Source organism: Pseudonaja textilis, chromosome Z (genome assembly GCF_049901715.1).
Source record: "Pseudonaja textilis isolate UNSWEBS1 chromosome Z, rPseTex1.2, whole genome shotgun sequence".
NCBI classification, from domain to species: domain Eukaryota; kingdom Metazoa; phylum Chordata; class Lepidosauria; order Squamata; family Elapidae; genus Pseudonaja; species Pseudonaja textilis.
This window is the reverse complement of record NC_142008.1, coordinates 95436842-95460417: the sequence shown is the minus strand read 5'-3', so window position 1 is coordinate 95460417 and position 23576 is coordinate 95436842. Positions and strand designations below refer to the sequence as shown.

The following is a 23576-nucleotide window of genomic DNA, read 5'->3' as shown; positions in this document are numbered from 1 at the left end:
ATTTGAGAGAGGGGGGAAAGGGTGCGGCGTTGAGTAATGGGCGTTAAGCAGAGGTGTCATTGCCGATTAGAAATATATGTCTGTGACGGAAGTTCAGGAAACCTCCAGAAACGATCTTGTACAACTCCTATTACATTCCACTTTAATGTCTGGAGATGATGAGAGTCATGCTATATCCAAATATAGTGCGGTAGCATTGAAGAGTGCCTGGTTGGAGAGAATGGCATATGTGGAACAATATTATGCCCTTATCTTCTTGTCTTGCGTATGGTGGGGAAGGTGGAATGGAGTTTAAAGCAGACATTAGTAACAGTAAACATTTTGTACTTCCTCCCAAGTATATTTTAAAAATCTGCCATTCCCTGATTCAGATATTTTGATGTTTGTTATTATCTTAAACTTGTTTATATTTAAGTTGCAATCTCTGCCTTATCTAACTATCATCACTGTGTGTACGTGTGATGAGCAACTCTATCCAGGGAGGGAAATCCTATGCTTAGAAGACTTCATTTGCCACTTCTGAGAAAGGATAGGGATAAGGATACAAAGTTGGAAGGGACCTTGGAGGTCTTCTAGTCCCAACCCCCTGCTCAAGCAGGAAAACCCCATACCACTCCAGACAAATAGTTATCCAATCTCTTCTTAAAAACTTCCAGTGTTGGAGCATTCACAACTTCTGGAGGCATTGATTAATTGTTAATAAGTATTTATTTAGAGATAGTGTTACCCATCACAAATAGGTTTTATGTGTGTGTGCACTGCATACAAACATACAGATTCATGTACACATATATGTAAAGATATGTGAAAAAGAAACACCTGAGTAATATAGTTTTACAAATCAGGACATAGTAAAAATCATTTTGTCCTTACCTATTCTTAAAAATAGATAAATGCAACCTCAGTTGACCATCAGCTGACATATTACACCATGACATCATTTATTTTACAAAAAGAAAGCAAACATGCAGAAGCTATGTGTGAAAAACTAAGTACACACTTACTGGTTTTATATATATGAAGAGGCTAAGTAGCAGCCAACTGCTGCTAATTAAGTGCCTTGATTAATCAGCAAGTGTAATTACCTCTATAAAAGCTGAAGTTTTAGGAGTATACTTGTCCCCAGTATTGAGGTATGTATTAACACAGTGGTGAACAGTAAAGATGTCACCTATGATCTTAAGCAATTGTTGCTGCCCATCAATTTGGGAAGGGTTATAAAACCATTTCCAAACAATATAAAGCCCATCATTCTACAGTGAAGAAGATAATTCACAAGTGGAAAACATTTAACACAGTTGCCACAAGACAGTGTACCTCCCAGCAAATTTACCCCAAGGTCAGACAGTGCACAGTTCAAAGAAATTTCAAAAAAATCCAAGAGTTACATCTCAGATTCTATAGACCTCTATTGGCAGATTAAATGTTGAAGTTCATGATGTAGTAGTACAATTTTAAAAATCCTGGACAAATATTCCTTGTTTGGAAGGGTTGCCAGAACAAAGCCTCTTCTCTCTAAAAAGAACATAGCGGCACAGCTTATGTTTGCCAAGGTGCATGTAAACAAATCACAAGACTTCTGAAACACTGTCCTTTGGATAGATGAGACCAAAGTGGAGATGTTTGGCCATAATGCACAGTGCCACATTTGACAAAAAGCAAACACGGCATATCAGCACAAAGATTTCATACCAACTTTCAAACTGATGGTGGAGGGGGTGATGATTTGGGCTTGTTTGCAGCCACAGGACCTGGGCATCTTGCTGTCATTGAGTCAGCCATGAACTACTCTGTATACCAAAGTATTTTAGAGTCAAATGTAAGACCATCTGTTCAACCGAATGGCTGAAAAATAAATGAAGATGTTGCAATGACTCAATTGAAGTTCTGACCTCAACCTGATTGATAAGCTGTGGCGGGACCTCAGGAGAGTCTTGCATAAGCCAATCACAAATTGCATAAACCAATCACAAATTTCAGTGAACTGAATGTTATAAACAAAAGCGGGCCCAATTCTTACACAGCAATGAGAAAGACTAATAAAATAGAACAGAAAATAATTACTTCAAATTATTGCTGGTAAAGTTGTTCTACAAGTTATTGAATCATAAGGTATACTTCATTTTTCATACATGGCTTCTCCATTTTGACTTTCTTTTTATAAAATAATGATGACATGATGTAATATGTCAAATGATGTCCATCTGAGGTTGTATACAGTATATCTACTATTAATAACTGCTAAGAATTAGATGATTTTTACTAGGTCCTGATAGGTAAAACCATAGAACTCATGGCTGTAAAGTTTCCCTTGAGAATCGTATCTGATTCTTGGGTGAGGAAATGCTCATCCACAACTCACAGCCTGAAAGTATGATGATTCAGATGTTGTCTGAAGATGCTTTTGTGGTCATGTGCCTGACATAACTATATGACAAAAGTACATGGAACCCTGTTACCTTCCAACAAATTTGTACCTATTTATCTATTTGCATTTACATTCTTTCGAATTGCTAGTTTGGCAGGACTCAGGGTCAGTAATGGAAGCTCACTTCATCACACAGTAAAGGTAAAGGTTTCCCTTGCACATATGTGCTAGTCATTTCGGGCTCTAAGGGGTAGTGCTTATCTCTGTTACAAAGCCAAAGAGCCAGCGCTGTCCAAAGACGTCTCACAGAATGCTGTTACCTTCCCACCAAAGTGATCCCTATTTTTACATTTTTACAAAGTGTAATTTTTACAAAGTGTAATTATTTTTACAAAGTGGTCCTTGCATTTTTACATGTTTTTGAATTGCTAGGTTGGCAGAAGCCGGAACAAGTAATGGGAGTTCACTCTGTTACACGGTACTAGGGATTTGAACTGTCGAACTGCTGACCTTTCTGATTAACAAGCTTAGTGTCTTAGCCACTGAACCACCACGTCTCTCATCACACAGTATTTGGTCTCAAATTGCCAACCATCCAGTCCACAAGCCCAGCATATTAATTGCTCAGCCACCCCGCCCCCATACATGCATACAAACAAACATCCATATGGATTTCCTTTCTCCAGTTGCAACATGCTTTTTTATTTTCCTAGATTCCTGTTTAATAGAAAATAAGAATGTGCCCTTCTCTTTACTCCTGTGCTCCCAAACTGCAACACTATTCCTATTTAATTGCAAGTGGATTATAAGAACATTTTTATAATATTAAATGTTTAATCAATTCACTTGCAAAGGAATATTAATATCAAGCTAAACAATTCTTTTGGAATGGCCATTGTCATAGACAATTATGCGTGTATCTTCTGTATTTCATTTTCTACTTGAATGATCCAATGACTTTGTGAGTTTTGTGCTTGGCCATCTGAACAGTTTGTTCGACAAATACTTTGTGGATGGTAAGACATTCCTTTCCCCATTTCAATAAAATTACAGATGTGCTCACTTGCCAAAATAGTTGGATATTCCTGGCTTTTTTTCTCACGGTCTTATAGGAGTTAAGAAGTGGACCTTGTTTCCTATTATTGATTTATATGTAGCAGACAATTGTTATGAATAAATAAGAATGCGTGTGTCTATATTCACACACACACACACACACACACACACACACACACACCAGGCTTGTCTGGAAAGAGACTCCATATTTATTTCTATGTAGTTATAACAGAATAACTGAGTTGGAAGAGACCTTGGAGGTCTTCTAGTGCACAAGCAGGAAACCCTATACCATTTTGGATAAATGGCTGTTTAACCTCATCTTAAAAACCTCCAGTGATGGAGCACCCACAATTTCTGGAGAGAAGCCATTTACTGGCTAATTGTTCTCATTGTCAGGAAGTTTTTATTCTAGTTGTTTCTCTCCTCAATTAGTTCCCACCCATTGCTTCTTGTCCTGCCTTCTGGTGCTTTAAAGAATAGGTTGATTCCCTCTTCTTTGTGGCTGTCCCTGAAACACTGCTACTGGTCACCCCTTGATCTCCTTTTCACTAGACTAGACATACCCAATTCATGCAGCCCTTCATTATAAGTTTTAGTATCCAGCCCCCTAATCATCTTTATTGCTCTTCTCTTCTCTAGTTCACGAATGTTTTTCACACATATATTTGATTTTGTAATCCAATCTAAAAATAAAACATATTCATATAAAATATTTATAGATCTGTTTAAGTATGAATTATCCCATCTTTTAGAATAATAGAAAATTGGGCTAGTGGTGACTTTTAAAGTAATGAAAGTAGTTTAGGCTATAGGCCATATTTGACTAATACACCAATGGGTGTTTTTTTTTATACAATGGTCTATTCAGTTAATTCCAAGTTTTTGCTTTACATGACACAATTCAACATGTTAGACTAAAATATGATTGAGTCCTCTTGGTTTAGTGTGCTTTGTGAATGTAGCCATTATCTCTCAAAATAAACTCAAGTGACAAGGAATAGTAAACAAACTTGATTGCGGGAAGTGCGATTTCAGCAACAGAATGGTCAATATCTGGAACTCACTACCTGATTCTGTTGTCACATGCTCAAACCCCCACTCCTTTAATGTCAAACTAACCTCTGTCGACCTCACCCCATTCCTAAGAGGTCTGTAAGAGGCATGCATAAGCACACAATTGTGCCTACCGTCCCTGTCCTATTGTTCTTATTTAATGTATTTAAACTTATGTTTATTCTTATTTCTATTATATTGTAAGTGTTTGACAAAATAAATAAGTAAAATAAAATATGAAGCCACTGAGAAATGAAGAAGTACAGAATGCCATCATGGTAGTTTCTGGTTTGTAATTGCAATAGATTGATTATAGTTCTGTCTGTGTTACACACCTGGCACACAAAAACCAATAGAGACAGAGCCCTTTATGTCTTAGAGTAAAGCTCCACTTCTGATAATTAGTAGTTGGATATCTGTATAGTTTTCTCCCATCAAAAGATTAGCACGTCCAATTTTGTGGCCCTAATTTGTGTTATTTTATAATTGACCTGTAGAGGTCGTTTCAAGGCAAGGAAAATAGATCTTTGGCTTTGTTAGCTTCAAAATAAAACAAATTTAGTTTGCCTACCACATCTTCTACCCTAAAAACTGTTATGCCTCATCTCAGGTATAGAAAATGTTTCAGAGTATTTTCTGGTAACTAAATTTTCTGTAAGCAAAAAGTAACATTTATTCTGGTTTAGAACACAGAAGAGATACAAATAAACAGCATGAAATGGATTATACAAACATATAGAATTAATTCAAGCAATTTTATGTTTATGTTTTCTAATTTTTAAAATTCCTCATTTTTGGCCTTTCTGTTTATAATACACATCATTTTTTTCTGACAAAAGCAGTGGGTTTCTTTTTTAGAAAGACATTGACATTATCTAAGTCTTTGGAAAATAATGATGGATTAGGTTAGAATCAGCTGTCTGTTCTCTGGGGTAGGTGATGAAATGAAATGCCCCTCCATGTCTTATTAGGAACAGAGAAGGCCAATGTTGCCAAGATAAAGGCAACTGTGCTTCTGGTTGCTAGGAGATGTAGGTCCCATCATGGCAACGGGGGTCGAATCCCAGAAAATAACTAATCAAAGGGGTTCTGAATAACTACCAGGAGGAACACAGTGCAATGGGACATCTAAATGGTATCTCCACCTCTTTAATTTGATCTCTACAGAACGGCACTGACCATCAAGCAATGGCGACAGTTGCCATAGCAACAAACATTGTTTTAGATGCTTAGCTGTGCAAGGCTATAATGATACCATGAAAAGGAAGAAGGAAAATGAATATATTGATAAAATGAATATATTTTAATGCCAGAATTTCCTGGTTCAAAATTGGAACCTTATTTACAATATTCTAGTATATAAACGTACCTGTGCACATGTTCACAATGGGACACAACCACACATATGCATATTTGTTTTGAGGTTATTATCTATAGATTACGGCATATTTGTAGTAGTGCTTGTTTCTTTTTTACAAGTTGAACACTTAACAAACAAGCACAGAATCAATTTCCTTGGGATACTAACAATTCATCTAGGATTTAGAACACAAGTTGTATACAATATATCATTATAAATTCCTTGTGGTCTAGTATAAACCACAAGAATCTTTTGTTCAGAAAATATGTCTCTAGCCTATCTCTTTTCTGAAGCCAAAAAGATTACTTTTGTTTGTTTGTTTGGTCAGTTACTTTAGCACAATGTGGTTCAAGCAACATTGATTTCTCCATAGTTTAAGGATCATTATTGGTTTTGTTCATTCTGATGGTTGCAGTATTAACATATCTAGAAGCAATAGAGAGAAAAGATCTCTCCCATTTAAAACTTAACTTTTATCAACTGACAGAGAAATCAAGAGGTTCTTCACAGCCATAGAGTATGTTAGATTTAAGAATACATCAGCTCTTTTAAGGAGCTATGGAAGGAGCCCCTGCAGATGCTAATTGACCTTGATAACATCTGGCAGACTGAGACTCCCTTGCTTTTTTTTTTTAGAAAAAAGCACTACATGATTCTTTGAAAAGTGCAATTGAAATCTTTACGGTGTTTGTCCTAGGTAAATGCATTTATCATCATGATGCCATAGCACTTCAGAAAAAGGCAGAATTAAATAACTTAGGAGCAGATACAAAGTTATTTTAAGAGAATTTTAAAAGGGAACAAGTAGCTCTCTCTAATGTTTACTAAAATATTGAGCCATACAATTGCATCTCTACATCAGAAGATGTCACAACGTGATCCAGCATGTCAGGTCTTCTGTCAAGCTTCTGCTGCTGGTGGAATCGAAGACAATGGGAGTTGTCACTGAACAGATCTTGGCTAGAGACACTATTTTATTCTCCCTCCTCCCACCTCCAGAAATGTGAAAAGCTAACAAGAAGGCTGTGTGAAAAAGAACAAGCAAACATGCTTACCCCTTTCCTTCCCAAAATGGTAATATGCAAATTAGCCAGATTTATCACATAAGCTGTGATTCTCACTGTGCCCCTCCTTCTAATATCATTCTTTAAAAGAAAGAATGTGAAGAGGACAGAATAGATAATATTTGATCCATCACATCCATGGTGGTATCTAAAACCTTAGGATAATTCTGATTTGTAGAATTTATCCTTCCAGATAATCTAATTCTTTCTTAAGCAGTAAACCTGCATTTGAGATATTATACTTCCAATTTGAGGGGGAAGGGTAAGATCACCAAATATTCCTCTGTTAAAAAACAAAATCTCCCACAGAAAGGCTTGAAGAATCTCCTTGTGATGCTTATTTTTTATATGAATCACAACAGTTTTAAGATGATCACCCAAGATCATTCATTGCATTGTTTCAGTAAAATTTGCCTCAAGTTTAAGATCTAGAGTTGGAAAAAGAGTTCTAGGCATATTTACCATGCAGGGGATTTACTTCTGTTAACATTTACACAACTGACACATAAAAGGCAATGTGATCAGATTTTGAAATAATGTAGAACTAAGTTGCCTAGTTCAGAGACATAACAGCATATGATTGTTTCCCATATTAACTGTTACTTAATTGAGTTCTATATTTTTTTTAGGGGCATTTTTCATGGGATAAATCTGTTTGCTCATTAAAATATGCAAAACATCTCTTTAGGATTCCTTTTCTCAGTCTTTCTCAATAAAAGAGCTGGGAATGGTTTTAATACAGAATTCTTTCTACTGTGGCTCCATGTCTACACAATTCACCAGTAGAACTGAAATTCTGAAGTGTAAGATAGCAGGTGAATTTCTGGGCTGAGTTGCATCTGTAACAATATATGTTCATATGGACAAGAAAAAATCCCAAAGACAACAGTTCACAAAATGTTTCAAATTCCAAATGTATATTTTGGCTTTAAGACAATTGCTTTACATTTGAAACAAACTGCCTAATCATTCTTAGACTGTTTAATCAATTTGAAACAACTTTTTAGAATTAAAACACTTCAAAGCTGCTTTAAACCCCTAATTTCAAACACAAGCAATAGTTTCAAACATCAATAATTTCCATTTCAAAGTAGTTTTCTATAGAAATAAAGATTATTTACTCATGTCTGATTATTTAGAAATAGAGAGTACTAATGTTTGTTGATTCTCCTAGAGATGTAGTTACTGAAAATAGCTGAAAAGTTGGCCAGCTTCTTCCTGTTTCCTTTAAATCTGTTCTATGACACATCTGCAAATATTAGCTGGGTTTATAAAGAATGTAAAATATCAATTATATTCTTATTATACTGTAAGAATCTAACTTACAGTATACTATAGTATACTACAAAACACTTATTCAATCCAGCAAGGAATATTTATGATCTATAAATGTAGCCCAACAGTAGCTGTCAGTATTCACATCCCAGGGAGCAGATTAAGAATGCAAAGATCAGCAATAGTCAGAGGGCTCAAAAATTCCCATTCCTAACAAACTTTCTTATTTAATTTTGCCAAAATAGTTTGTCTTTTAAGGAAACACTTTCTTGCTGCTTAGTGATACCTTAAAGCATTTAATACATACAACATTTATGTAGTGCTCTTAGAGGATTTACAATCAAATATGTGATGATGCTTAATGCCAACACTAAAAAGGTGAGTTTTATAATGCTCATACTATGAATTAGGGGCAGAGGTCGAAGGAGAAGCAGCAGTTGCCCAGGGCCAGCTAGAATGTGAAGTTAAACTTCTATATCATTGGCACATTGACATTGGATCAAGTCTATTTTACTTTAAAAGTATCTTTCAAAATTTACTGTGCTCAGATTTTTCTAAAGAACTGGACACGTTTACTTAATGGTGAACTGTTTTGAATGTTTCTGAAAACAAATCCCACATGAATAAAAAAATGAGTTGCAATGAGTCTCATGGAAAGTATCAGAAGGTGATGGAATACTGGCCTGATCATAGACATCAGTGGTTATATGCCAACTCACATATATATCTTTTGAAAGTAGGTTCACATGCAGGTAGGTTCAGTAAAACCGAGTGCCATTATGTTTTCCAAAATGGAGCCACCAGTGTCTGTTTTTTGACCTTAGGACCACATTGGTTATATTGTCTTGATTAAAAAGGCAATGCTTTTTGTGTGCTGGTGTGTACTGATTTTATCACAGAACAGTCTTAAGGATAACTGCTTTTCTAGAATTATACTCTTGTGTCAAAGAAAATACAAGCTAGATATATCTCTGGCATCTTTTGTCTTAGAAAGATTACCCTGGATTTGCAATTTAAATGTGATGAACTGTCAAAATACATGAGATCCTATGCAGGGGAAAGACTGATGTTTCCTAATTAACTATTCTGTTCTCTCCAGAGTGGGGAAAAAAAGAAAGGCCAATTTCCCAGAATGACCTCCTTAGCAAATTATCTGTTTTATAACAGTTGTGTTCAGGAATTGAAAACAGAAATCAAGTATAATTGCCAGAAAATTAGAGATCATTCATATATCCTCACTTGCACCTTTTAATAAAAGAGAAGAAAGAAAAGAAGGATCAGAAAATAATTTAATAGGAAAAAAGCCTTTGGCTCTTACAGCAGACTTGAAAATATGCACACATGTGCTCATATAGAATAGATGTAGCAAAGATCTCAGCACTGAAGTTTTTTGAGAAAAGGAAATAGCAAACTCAGGAAATAAATTTGACAACCCCCCCATCTACCAATTGATCTTTATTTGAATCCATTTGGAGATAAATAATTCTACCCTGAAGTGATGTGAGGCTTCAGAGAATGAATTTGAGGTGCTATTCAGGGTGGTAGTGAGGGCATTGCTGATTCATAGACCATAGTCCATTGGAAATTCTTCCACCCAAACCTCATCAAAATGAATGTTCACTGCTTTAGTGTTATTGTTGTCAACTCACATTAGTTTCAATGTGCCTTGCACTGGTAAATTTCCTGGTGGGTCTGTGATATGATAAATAGAAGAGTGGGGGATTCATTTAGACTTTCACTGCTTTGGATCAATCCTATGGACTCTTAATTCACATATATGCAAGAGTTTGAATATGTATGTAACAACATGCCCATTGGCCAATGATATTAGACTGTGGAAAATAAATAGAATATGACTGTTCTGATTCTGACAATGCATTCATAACATTACTGCTTTTATAATGTGTCTACAAGATTTATGAATCAATGGCTGTGTAACTGTTATTAATAACGACCTTGAAAAACCAAAATATTTCAGCTGATATATAATTGTCAGTGATATATAATTTCCCAAAAGAATAACTTTTAAAAAGAAATGCAGTGGTAATAATAATATATGTATTTTAAGAAACAGGAAGTTTGGTGCTGGTGGCTGTGAAATCTGTGCACCAAATATCCTAAAGGAAAAATGGCAAAAGGCTCCTTGGCATCAGTGAAAGCTCTCTGAGCTAGATCAGAAATAAAAGTTTGTTGGTGGACAGCCCTGTCCTGAACAGGTGGGGAAGGAATTTGGGGGGGAAAGAGGGGTGACAGGACAAAACATGGGTGAGCTAGAATGAGCAGTCATATTAATTGTATGTCCAGGGTGAGGATCACCATATTCCTTGTCAGCCCGAGGTTGATCTGTGGAACTTACAGAATCACAAGAGGTGGATCCCCTCCTCTCCTGGGGTTCAAAGAGTTCCATGTCCTGGGAGGCAGTAGAAGGCAGAGAGCTGGTGAAGGCAGAAAAGTCAAGGCTCGAGGATGCTGGAAGGCTGGGGAGCATAGGCAAGGAGGAAGCCAGAAGGCTATGAGGTGGCAGGGAAACTGAGGTCCGAGAAGAAGGCAACCTGCTTACAGGAGACAAGGAAGGCGAGGTCTGCTCACAGCTGTGAAGACAGACTGAGGTAGGGTTAGAGAAAGACTGAGTGGTGAGCTGGCCCTGAAGAAGATTCATGAGATGTTGTAACTCTTGGCTGAGTTGGGAAACTTCCCGATTCAGGTTGTTTATCTGTAGGAAGGCAAGAAAAATAAACAGAAAAGCAACACCACTCAGAATCTTTTTGGGGAATGTCATCAAGCATATTTACAATATATATATTGAAATGATTAATAGTAATAGTAATTAATAGTAATAGTGGAAGATAAATAGCTTGCCTAAAATCCTTCTATATTAAGGGTAGAATATATTCTTCAGTGCTAATTACTGCAATTCTTCAGTCTATCATGAGCATCTATCTATCTTTTGTATCAAAGTGGGAGGGCCACTTACTAGCTGAGCCACATGATCATGTTGAGCACTTCTTGATCTCATTTTCTTCCTTCTTGATTAGTGAAATAGAGCAGGTGCAACTGATCTTAGAAGTAAGATTAGTTACTCAAAAGCTGACAAAAAGTCCTCCTATGATTCTTTTCTGGATGTTACAATTTTATTTTGTTCACCAGTGTCTCTTATAGTGCATCTAGATCAGAGGTGTCAATCTCGATTTCATTGAGGGCCACATCAGGGTTGTGTCTGACCTTGGGGGGACTGTGGGGGGCATGGCCAGGATGGCTCGATGTCACTCATGTCGGGGGCACCTATGTGTGGCCAAGGTGAGGCTGGGGGGATCCATTGTCTCCAGCAAAGGAAGAGACCAGGGAGAGTGCCAAACCCTTATCCTCCAGAGGAGCCTCACTGTCCCTCTCAGGCCATGTGGAGAACCCCTGGATGGTGGTGCAGGCAGTCCAGAGCCCTAGGCACCAGGATCCCACAGCCCAGCCCAGCTTCTCTGAGGGGATACCCAGCTGCGCTTACCACCTCCTTGAGGCTGCTGCTGCTGTTCTCACTCTCTTGGCCAGATTGCTCATGATGTGTGTGGGAGGGCAAAGTGTGTGGGTCAGAGGGAGGCCCACTCCCTCTCCATGCAAGGAGACCCGGCTTTATAACCTCAGCAATAGATGGGGGACAACCAGGACAGGTCAGGAGGAGGAGACAAGGGGATGGCGAAAGGGCAGCACGGCTGCTGGTAGCCAAGTGCTAAGGCAAGACCCTCCCTCCCTCTCATTATAAACTCCTTCCTTCCTTCCTTCCTCCTTCCTTCCTTGTTTCTTTCCTTCCTTTTTCCCTTTCCTACTTTTTCTTTCTTCATTCTCCTTTGTTCTTCCTTCCCATTTTTTCCCTTCTTTTTCCTTCCCTGTTCTTTTCCCATCTTTCCTTCTTTTTCTTTGTCTTTCCTTGTTTCCTTTCTCCTTTCTTGTTCTTCTTGGATACTCAAATGCAAAAGGGGAAACCTTTATCCTTTTGTTTTCTTTTGCTTTTAGTTTGTTTTGCTAGCCCTCTGCCACCAAAAATGGAGCTTGGGTGCTGTGTGCAGCCTCTCAGCCCCATTTTCAGCCACAACAGCCACCTGCAGCCATCTGCCTATGAAAATGGAGCTCGGGAGGGTTGTGTGCAGCCTCCCCGCCCCCCGGACTCCATTTTTGAGTGTGACAGCCTCCTGCAACCCTCTGTCAGTGAAAACGGAGCTCATGGGGGCCTCATGCTGCCCTCCCGAGCTCTGTTTCACAGGCAGAGGCACTGTGGACCGATCCTTCACTGTTTCCAGGGCAACCCCATGGGCCAAATCTAAGCACCCCATGGGCCATATCTGGCCTTCATGCCTTGAGTTTGATACCACTGATCTATATCTTGCCTCCTGTCCTACCACAGTTATCACTGTCAAATATAAGATTTTACTTAGGCATACTTACACATACAGAAACTCATATCTCTATATATTCACTTAATAGTATAACACTCAGTATGTACAATCCTGGTAATGAATTTTACTTCTGAAGTCCTTTTATTAGTCATTTACTTACTTAGGTTCTATTTTTAATACAATATCCTGCTATCCATAATTACTGTATTGTACTGGAACAAATGACATATGCACTCCAATTGAAGTCTTAGAAATGTTTCAGATCTTAAGGAATTTTACTGTACTTCTAGATAATCTCCAATCTTTCCTCTCCATGTTTTGGCTTTCTGTGCTTTGCTTTTTTATTCTTTGATGATGTTGACAGTTTAATTCGATAGTTAGTGACTATAATAAAGATAATCATCCATAGAATTTGTTTTTTGTCACCCAACCTTCTTTCTTTTAATAAAATTCAGTGGGAGGAAGATTTGGCCACATGTCTTCCTTTCCTTCCTTTCATAATCAAACCCCACCCAGACATCATCCCTATCCATTTTAGCCAAAGTTCCTATTTTGAAATAAAAATAAAAGAATTAACAGACTATACAGTAAAGGTAAATGCCTCTGAGCATGTATCAAGGACCCTTTCAATCAATCATTCATTTAATTTCTCTGCAGAGTGAGAGAGTTCTTTCCAAAACTAATGACAGGATAGCCATATATAACTGTTCGAAAATTAAATGCTGCCTTCAGTTTATGTTGCTTGATGATATTTGAAGATGGCAGCCTGATCAATTGAGGGAGATAAACTTTAAAATAACAGCCAATGATATTAAAGCCTTCAATCTAATCAATTCACACAACCCCTCTCACTTTTAGGGATGCTGAATGCATTAAAAAAATGTTCTCCTTTGTTTTGCCACTTGCACCTGGCTATCTTCTTCAGCAGTCTCAGCATAAAAAATAGGGAAGGCAACCAATTGAGACAAGAAATTGGGTGGGGTAGAGCAACCAATGCCAATGATAATTTTCATGTTTAAAGTCGAGTAAAGGACTCACACACATTTTAAAGTTATATGATTATTAAATTTGGATTTCTTGTTTTATTTATTTATCAAGTTTATTTTATTAGATTTAGATTTCTGTTTATGTCGTCCTCTGTCCTGCTATCTGTAAGGCAATTATGGATAAAAGAACACCCAGGAAAGAACCCTAGAAAGCAAGGCCTGGTGAAGATGTGGGGACTCTGGATAATGTGAGTTTTTCCATAGCATGCAGAACACAAAGGCAATTTAGAAAGAGAATGAGGGGAAAGGGAATGGGCAGGCTCTGTTGCTAGGTAATTGTCACCAAATTTAAATTTTAAATTAAATTTTAATTTAAACTCTTACACCCACAGTCAGAAACGCCAACACAGGGGCTGTCTATGCAACTTACAGTCTCATCTTTCTTCATCCTGCCAGGGCAGAAAATAAAATACAACTGATCCAAAAAACAAGTGTTGGACTCAAGGAGAAATCTTTGAGGAGCGTCTATTTTTTTCCCACTGCTTCAGTCATCAAGTTAGTGGGAAGGAAGGAAGGACCTTAGATCAGGACTAGCCTTGCCATTAGAGAGAAGAGGCAAGAGTCTCAGGTGGCAGGTACCAAAAAGTAGGAGTAGAAAAACTGTTTGGTTTTGCTTAGTTTATTGGTTATCTGTCTCTGTTAGAGCACTGATCTATCTGCATCTTAAAAATAGGCAAGAAAATGGTAAAAGCAAAACCTATCCATTCCAGATGAGTACAAATCACCAAAACAAAATAGATCATATTCCAGAGTTCTGAAGGTAGTGCCAGACATGATCTCACAATCACTGAGCCATATCTGTTAAAGATCCTGGAGCACCAGGGAACTATTAGAGGACTGGAACAGAGATGATATGGTTCCAATCTTTAAAAAAAGAGGGGGGGAACTAGATCCAGAAAATTACCTACCAATCAGCTTGACATCTATACTTGAGAAGACCCTGGAAAAGATAAGCAAGCAATGAACTGTGAACACCTAGAAACAACCAAAGCTATTATTAGAAGCCAACATAGTTTGTCGAAAACAGTTCATGCCAGACAAACTTTATTGCATTCTTTGACAAATTACTGGACCAGTGAAATGTTGTGGACATGGTACACTTGGACTTCAGTACAGCATTTGAAAAGTAGACCACAACCTACTTCTTGGTAAGATAAAAAACATGTGGGATAGACAGTATCACCAGATAGATTCATAACTGGTTGACCAATAACGTTCAACTTGTAATTGTCAATGGATCTACATGTACGTGAAGTGAAGCATACAATTAAGTACCCCAAAGTTCTGTCACAGCTCCAGAACTCTTCAACATCTCCATAATCAATTTAGAGGAGGGGATAGAAGGGGAACTCATCAAATTTGTAGATGACACCAAGCTAGAGGAAAGAGCTAACCCTTTAGAAGAAGGAACTTGGCAGACTTGAACACATGAACACCGGATCCTATCCAACAAAATGTAATTAATTGTACTGGTAAGAAAAATAAGATCTTACACTTAGTCAAGAAAAACCAAAATGCATGGTTATAGAAGAGGTAGTACTTAGAAGAGATAGTACTTAGCTCAACAGCAGTAACTGTGAGAGGAATCTAGATGTCCTAGTGAACAACTACTTAAATATGAGCCAAGAGTGTTGTAAAAAAGCCAAGGTGGTCCTAGGATACACCAGTAGAAGGACAGTATTAAGATCACATGAAGTGTTAGTGCCATTTTATATTGCTTTGGTAAGACTACATTTGGAGTACTGTATCCAGTTTTGGTTACCACAATACAAAAGGATTTTGAGATCCTAGAAAGAATGCAGAAAAGAACAACAGAGATTATTAGGGGGCTGGAGGCTAAAATATATGATAAATGGTTGCAGCAACTGGATATATCTACTTTAACTAAGAGAAAGACTATGAGTGATATGATAACAGTCTTCTAATATTTAAGGGCTATCACAGAGAAGGAAAGTGGTATCAACAAGGGCAAAGCAAGACGTAACAGATGGAAACTTATCAAAGAGAAGAGAGAACTAAGAGAAGAGAGAACTAGAACTAAGAAATTTCCTCATAGTGAAAACAATTAACCAGTGGAACGATTTACCACCAGAAGTTGTGGGTGCTCCATCACTGGAGTTTTTAAAGAAGAGATTGGACAGGCATATTTTCAGAATGGTATAGGGACTGTACTGGAAGACTTCTAAAGTCCCTTCCAACTCTATTGTTTCATTATTCTTTGCTTGGCTTTCTACAGTATATTCAAACTGATCTGCTGTATTCCAGTTGATACAACTTGCTCTCATATCACTAGTACTAAACTAAAATTCAGCCAGCAATTCAGTTAACTTCTGTAATGTTTAATCATGTATATCAAATTCCTTAGATGGTAAGATAAAGGCACTTTACACATATTCAGAGATATTTTCATTTCATATTTTACAGCTCTGATATAATAAGTTCTGATATAATAAACAGATTCTGGGATGAATTTCTATTGACTCTGTCCACAAATTAAGGCTTGTGTCTTACCTCTTGATTCAGCTTTCTGATGTTCTGCTTTACCTCATCAGTTTCTGTAGCTAACACAAGATTGGTTGGTCCTCTCCCTGTAAGAAAATCCAAAGAAATGAGGGATGTAATTGTAAATTGTTCACAGGTTAGTTTCTAAGCTATCTCTAATATTAGATTTATGTATTGTTAAAAAAGAAAACCAAAAGATTAGGGTCAGATATCATTTATACAGAAATGCAACATATCTCCCATTGCATTATGTCTTACCCAATGTAAAATACTGTGCCGCACTGACCAATGTGCCTGCTTTATTTGATTATCAATAGACAACTTCATGGTTCTTCCTGCTTCTCTTCTGGGCTTGAACTGGGCATATTTCAAAGAGATCGGCTTTGAACAAAGAACTAAAAGTAGATCCCTGGATTTCCCTTTTGATACTGTAATAGACATCTAGGCATAGTTCATATAGTTTTGTTATATGTTGTGTTGCATTGTTATTTTAAATTTTTTAATTTAATTTTAATTTATTGTTTTAATGATTTGATTTAATTTTAATTTATTCTAATTCTTTTTAAATAAAAAAATTATATCCCAAGAAAACATAAGGCTTACAGAGGATATAATCCTGTGGGGTGTTTTGCGCGGTGGGGGGGTATTGGCTACATGTCAGCTTTGGATGGGATTTACAGGAGTATACAAAATTTAAATCTCTATGCAGGGAAGAGAAAGAGAACGTTAAAGAATTAGTTTCGTTTATGATGAAGAATTAATATTTTGGTGGAACACAGATAGAAGAGCTTTCAGTTATGAGAGCCTCCACCAGCAGCAAAAAAAATGGTATAGGCTGGACAGAATGTCAAACATTTGCAAAGAAAAGTTGAATTCCACAATCCATCTATATATTTTTCTATATATTTTAAAGCAGAGGTGTCAAACTTGCATCATTATAGCGTCGTCATGTGAGGTAGCCGGACTTTTTTCCCCTTTGCTAAACTGGGCATGGGTGTGGCCAGTGCACGATGCATCCGGCCCACACGCTGCAAGTTTGACAGCCCTGACTTGAAACATAGGCTGACTATAGACACATAAATCAAATCTTCATAGTTTTCCTCCTTATGCACAGTAGTTCAGTTTAAATTATTTCTTATTTCAAATTGGTATATTATTTGGTATTTCCATGTATTTATTTTGCAATTTTGGGGAACTGACTAGAGGTATAAAGAATTCAACTATGCTAGTCAAGAGTTCAGCAGCACTAGTTTGCAAAATAGGATCCCTAAAATAATATAAATAATGTATCTTGTATAGGCACACTAGACAATTGTGGAACAAATTGCAGACTACTTTATTAGCTATCTTGAATTCATTGGTCTCCTACCCCAGCTTGAGCATATGAGGTAATTCCTGTCAATTAGCATTATCCATCAATTCTCATTTAAACATAAAATCTGCCAGTGTCATTCAGCTATTGAAAGGTCATTACTCAAGCTTCTTACGTTTCCACTAGCATATAGTTCTATAAAACGTCAATGGTTTATTAGTGCCAATTAGCAAGCAGGGTACATAACAGCTAGGTCATTGCCCACTACCATTTTCGTTATTATTTTTCTATTTCATTTAACGATGGTAAGCTAGGAAGCCAAAACAAAATCATCCATTAAAACCTCCTGTTACCAAGATGTACAACAGTATTATATGACGTTTTTCCTGTAATGCTATTTAAATCAAAAGAGCTCACTCTGGGGCCTGTAACCTGACATTGGTTTCACAAAGCAACAGATGGGAGGGCAAGATTGGAAAACCAGGGCAATATTAAATTATGTATACGACTTTCCTAAATAGGGCCCTTTTCTCAATGGTTTCTCAAAATTCAGAAATATACAGTCTACTCTGAGGATTCTTTAGGACAGCACAAACAATCAGAAAAGGTTTTGCTGATGAGAAACCATAATCACAAGAAAATAAGAAAAATAAATTACTGTACTATAAGACAAATAATATATAAATAACACACTTTTTTATACTTATTCTTTAAAATATGCAATTTCATCAACCAGATGCCTTTTGATAGGTCTGATAGATCAGATGATGCTTATCAAAAGCTTTGGTGCTTATATAAAACTAAACATGGAAATGGAAGTATTCTTTTTCTATGAGATCTGACAGAGTTATTGACCAGTATCAGCGAGTTTCATACATATGAAAGGAGGAGAAATAGAAGTATTTTTTGACTATTGCCATTTACAGTGACTATGTTGAAGTCTAATTAATGGGTAAAACTTCATTCCTACCCCACTCCAGGGGGAAGGTTACTGCAAAATCCCATTCCCTCCCCTCCCCTCCCCACTCCACTAACCTGCTTTCCAGCTCTGTTCTCCTGTGCAGGGCAACAAAAGAAGACCAGCCAATCAGCTGGGACTCAGGAGGCAGAGAATAGATGGGGGAGGGGCAGTCAGAGGTGGTATTTGCCAGTTCTCTGAACTACTCAAAATTTCCGCTACCGGTTCTCCAGAACTGGTCAGAACCTGCTGAATACCACCTCTGATGTAGATTCATGTATTCTATTGCCCATTTCAAGGTGTAACATTTTTGCAAAATCTGAGGTATCCCAATATTACACTAAAACCTTTACAAGTAAATTACTAAAAGACAAGCACATAGAGTTAGAATGACTAGTTCAGTCCAGGGAAGAGCAAGCTGAAGATAATTCTATGAAAAGTGGAGGCAACATTTGGAACTAAGAACAGAGAGCTGATGAGTAGATCACTGCTTCAAATTCCTCTGGATGAAGAGAGATCATGAGATCAACCAAGCTGTGCTCCTTATGGTTGTCTGTTTTGAGGACACTGCAAGGTGTGATTTCCAAAGGATAGGATGGGATAATCAGGAGCTGAAAGAACGTGCCATATTTACTCCAGCCATGAATGTAGCTCAAAGGGCTCTAATTTCTCAGTTTTCTTGCTAATAATTTTTGGAAATTGCCTATTAATTGCTTTTAAAAAGTTATAAACTTTCAAAATGACAAAGTTGGGTACACCAGGTGAGTGTCTTCAATCCCTAAGTTATGAGTTTTATCTTTGTAATCTTTAAGAAAATAAACAGCAAAAAGCAAGGCAAGGTTTTGGTTATAGAAAGTTTTGAACAATTAAAGGCTCAGAAAACAACACAATGTTGGATTTTGAATATTAAGAATTTGAAATTATTTTGAAAGAATAAATGCATTTTTGTGGGAAAGAAATATATATTGGAGACATTAAAAAAACAAGCAAGTTATAATGGAGTTCAGAGACATTTTGAGAAATTGCATCAGGACATTGAATCAATAGTGTCAACAGTCTTCTTGGGAATAGTCTGTTTCCCAAAGAAAATGCTACAGAAAAAGATATACAACAAAGTTTTGAGAATAACACAAACATAACATTCTTTAAACAAGAATTTGTCATTGGACATTTAAAAAACTGGATGAGGCCTTAAAAATTAAAGAAATAAAATTGACAATCACAATAATTGGACTATGTATTTTGTTAGACTGTTTAAAGTTTTGAAGAAATTTGAAACAAAAATCAATAATCATCTGAATGGATTAAACAGTAACATTATTTTATGTAAAAAGAAGGAATACAAACTTGGTTTACCTGATCAAGGTTGAAATGAGGCATGTTATTCTGGGTGGTTCTTTTGATTTTGGGCATCTGGACAATAAAAATATTGTCCTTTGCTTATAGTTAGCATGGTGTTTAAGATTTTTTTTCTCTAAGTTACTTTATATAACCTATTCTATATGTAGTGTTTAAAATGGCTTAATATCTACACTAATTCTCCTTTCATTTGAAATAAGGACTTTTTGTGAATTTGTTCTCTTTAAACAGGAAACTATCCCTTCTTGTCATGCCAAGTTTCAGTCTTTTGTTTATGCTATATTGGATATTGGGATCACTTTCTACCTTCTCAATGTGGGTTTGGTTATAGTTAATGATTGAGGTATAGAATATTTGTTTGAATGGACATGTTACTGGGAATGGTTCTTTTTGGACTGCCAATGATCTGAAATAGAAACATGTTGTATATTGGATTTGCTTACAGTTAACATGGTGTTTAAGCCTATTTTCCGATAGTTACTTTATCCTAATCTCATAGCATTTAAATTGGCTTTGTATCTAATTGTCTTTCCATTTGAAGTAATGGATATTTATGAGCTGTGGGTGTGGAGCCTCCTTGGAATTGATGAAAGGACCGTGTTTTTAGACTGGAGATAGATGATGTCATATCCCGCCCCCTTTGTTGACAGAAGGCTGTTCATTTTTGACATAAATGTCCTCATTGACCCTTCTTTCAAATCACCGTTCCTCTCTGTTCAAAATGTGAATTTCAGCTTCTGATTTAGATTTAGCTTCTGATCTGTAAAGAGCTAAAGACCCTCTCTTCAGTTGTCAAGGTTACCTGGTATCATAGGATCCTGCACCAAAGTCTGCTGGGGTTGTTCCACATTAAAACTAAATGTTTGTGTCTCTGATGCTCCGCTGTCATCTTCAATGCCATCAACAATTCTAGAGAGGTGGGAATGGGGAATCAACCAAGAGTTATGGGGTAAAAAGTAAAGCTCCACATACAAAAGCTCTTTCTCTACGAATAAGAAGTTGAGAATAAAGAATAGAAGTCACCTTTCTCCATTACTTCCTATGTGTCCCCTATGACAACCGGTATTCTGCCCTTATCCACAAAACACACAAAATTGATTTGCAACTCAGATCTGCATTGCTAATGAAATGGATAATATATTATCCAAACCTACATAATATATAACCCACTGAAAAAAATTCATATGAAGTTGAAAAACAGACTTTGAATGGGGGCATAGATATACATATCCACAATATACCCACACAAAGAGATAAAAAAAAATCTAGGCAATGCAGGCTCAAAATATTTGGCTCATGTGACATAAAATCCATATGGTTCAATCATTTTCTCTGGCTAAATAAAGTGTAGCATAACCTAAGCAGGGGTGTCAAACTGGTGGCCCACGGGCCAGATGCGTCACAGGCAGGCCACGCCCACCCCAGCTCTTCCAAGGAGAAAAATATCATGAAACATCATGTGATGCAATGTGATGTGGTGAGTTTGACACCCATGACCTAAAGGATAATTATTAGAGAACATTACCATAAAGGACCACCTGATCGGGAATGAGCGCAATAGGAGCTACACAGGAGTACCTAATCATCTTTGACTGATTTTTTAAAAAATAAGTAAAGCTAAAGAGGTGGCTAAAATTTCCATTGGAAACCACTAGGGTTGTGGGTTAGACTGGGCTGTCCTTGAAAAAGTAAGTGGCAAACCACTTCTATCTTGTTGTCAAGAAAAGCACACCAGCATATCCATAGATTTTTTTTTTCTTTCTAGTCTTTTTGCCTACTAGTGCAGGGTCTATTTTGGGAGGAGTGTCAACTGAGTATTGATCCATTGATTGCACCAGGAATTGACTGACCCGCTTGTTGGCTGAGCCTAGCATTTGGAGCTGAGAGTGATTGCCTAAAATCATCTAGCCAGCTTTCATATCTAAGGCAGGACTAGAATTCGCAGTTTCCTGCTTTGACTCAAGGAAGCATTTATCTGTACTTTAGAGAATGCATGGCATTTGGCCAAATCCCAAATTTTGAGAAATAGCTACGTTTCTAATAGGCTCTGTCCAGATCCAACACTGAGCTTGCCTGGTACTTTGTTAGAGATCTAGAAAATTGTACTGGAACAGATCTGAAAAAATAATACCTTTTCTGCTAAGTCGCTCATATAAGGAAAATGTAAAAATCAGAAGTGGAAGGAGGCAGAAGAAGTAATATATTTCTAACCCTTGAGAAAACTAAGGTATAAAGGAGTTTATGGAAGCTCTTAAATCAAGCCGACTGTTCTTTATTAATTCTACCAGCCTGGAACAAAAGTGTTAAAAGAATATTGCTGCAATCTGTGGGATCCACAGCAAATCATTGGATTGAACAATGATATATGTTCAAATTATTTAAATCTCATCAACCATCCCTACCCAATAGAATTTCTGATACATTACTACCTATAGAAAATAATTATGTGTTTTTCATCATAACTTCTGAGTTTCCTATACATTCCCTTCTGAGATTTAGTAGGTTCCTATTGAGAAGCATATCTAACAATTATTTTGGAATTGGGCGATGCCAAATCAATATAAATTAATAAATAAATAAACAAATAAATAAATAGTATCATTTTCATACAAACTGCCAACTACAACCATAGAAATAGAATGTGATAAAACCATCCCGGATATATACAATTACATCATAAATAAACAAACAAATCTCCTGAAATTTTGAAGGCTTTTTAGGCTACTTATTCCATATTTATAAAAATATTTACCCCAAGGTATTCTCTTTTGATAAACCTCCCCTAATGGTACAACCTGCTTGTTCATAAAGATCTTGAATTTATCAAAATTGAACTTGTCAGGTTTGACCCTTGCTGAAGGGGCAGCTATGCCTGCAAATTTCTCCTACTTCTACTAAACAAATATAGGCAGCATTCATGAAAAAAGAAATACAACAAAACCTAAAGCCCATTCTCATATTTAACTGATATTTGGCATTTTACATGTCGGGAGTGAATTTCCCTAGAAATTGAAATCAATTTGACCAAACAATTTTTCAAATCTTGGAAGTAATAAAATCACTTAGATTTAGATTTGCATTTGGGCCAAAATTTCTAAAACTAAAAAAATGTAAGGTGCTAGTTGGGGTTAAAACACAACTTTGTATTGGGTCAAATCTCTTCTACATATCCAATCCACAATAATAGAAAGTATACGCAAAAACATATGGTGTATTATATTTATATTTCATGACTTAAATCAAAGACCATGATGAGACCCTCTTACCTGGGACTGAGGTCAGCAGGCCCATAGGATGTGAGAGACGGAATGGGGAGTTTGCTAGGCTTCCGGCCAATGAGGCTGTCACTGTCAAAATGTCGCTCCTCCTGACGACATCGTGGAGAAGGACTGCGGACCTGGTTGCAACGGACTGGAGACCGACAAGTTCTCCTCAGGGCAGAGAACTGACGCAAATCATCTCCCAGAAGACTGCTGAGAGAGCCCCTCCTTACTGGGCTGTTGAGGTTGGGCAACATGATTTTTCGACGTGTGATTGTGGCAGGTGAAGGCTGAAAGAAGTCTTCAGAGTCCTCACTGTACTCCTGGATGGAGGGTAGGGTCTTCTCAGGGGCAGTAGCAGAACTTTGAAGATGAGGCTGGCCAGGTGAGAAGAAGGAAAGTAATGGCTCAGGAAGAAGAAAAACGTGTAGATAATGAAGCCTATTTAATTTTAAATTCTTCTCACACAGTAGCTGGGTTCATATGACATCTCAAACAATTTGCCTAACCCTAAAGATTGTGTTTGTTAACTTTGGGTGGCTGTTGAGTGGCTTAACATGCAGTATTATCTAAAC

At 37.0% G+C, this 23576-nt stretch overlaps 1 protein-coding gene across 2 annotated transcripts in view; it reads right to left on the bottom strand.

The window, feature by feature from the left end:
- Positions 1 to 7738: 7738 nt before the first annotated feature.
- Positions 7739 to 23576, bottom strand: part of KCNH4 (potassium voltage-gated channel subfamily H member 4) — a 66805-nt gene continuing 50967 nt past the window's right edge. The window contains exons 13-16 of one of the 2 annotated variants that reach the window (XM_087917677.1): positions 23008 to 23378; positions 20544 to 20650; positions 16122 to 16171; positions 7739 to 10892 (exon numbers count right to left, since the gene is read on the bottom strand). In XM_087917677.1, coding sequence (XP_087773803.1) covers positions 10353 to 10892; positions 16122 to 16171; positions 20544 to 20650; positions 23008 to 23378 — 1068 coding nt within the window. In that variant the 3' untranslated portion in view covers positions 7739 to 10352. Of the gene's footprint in view, positions 10893 to 11426; positions 15398 to 16121; positions 16172 to 20543; positions 20651 to 23007; positions 23379 to 23576 lie in introns of those variants that run through there. The other variant, XM_087917678.1, reaches the window with a different exon arrangement.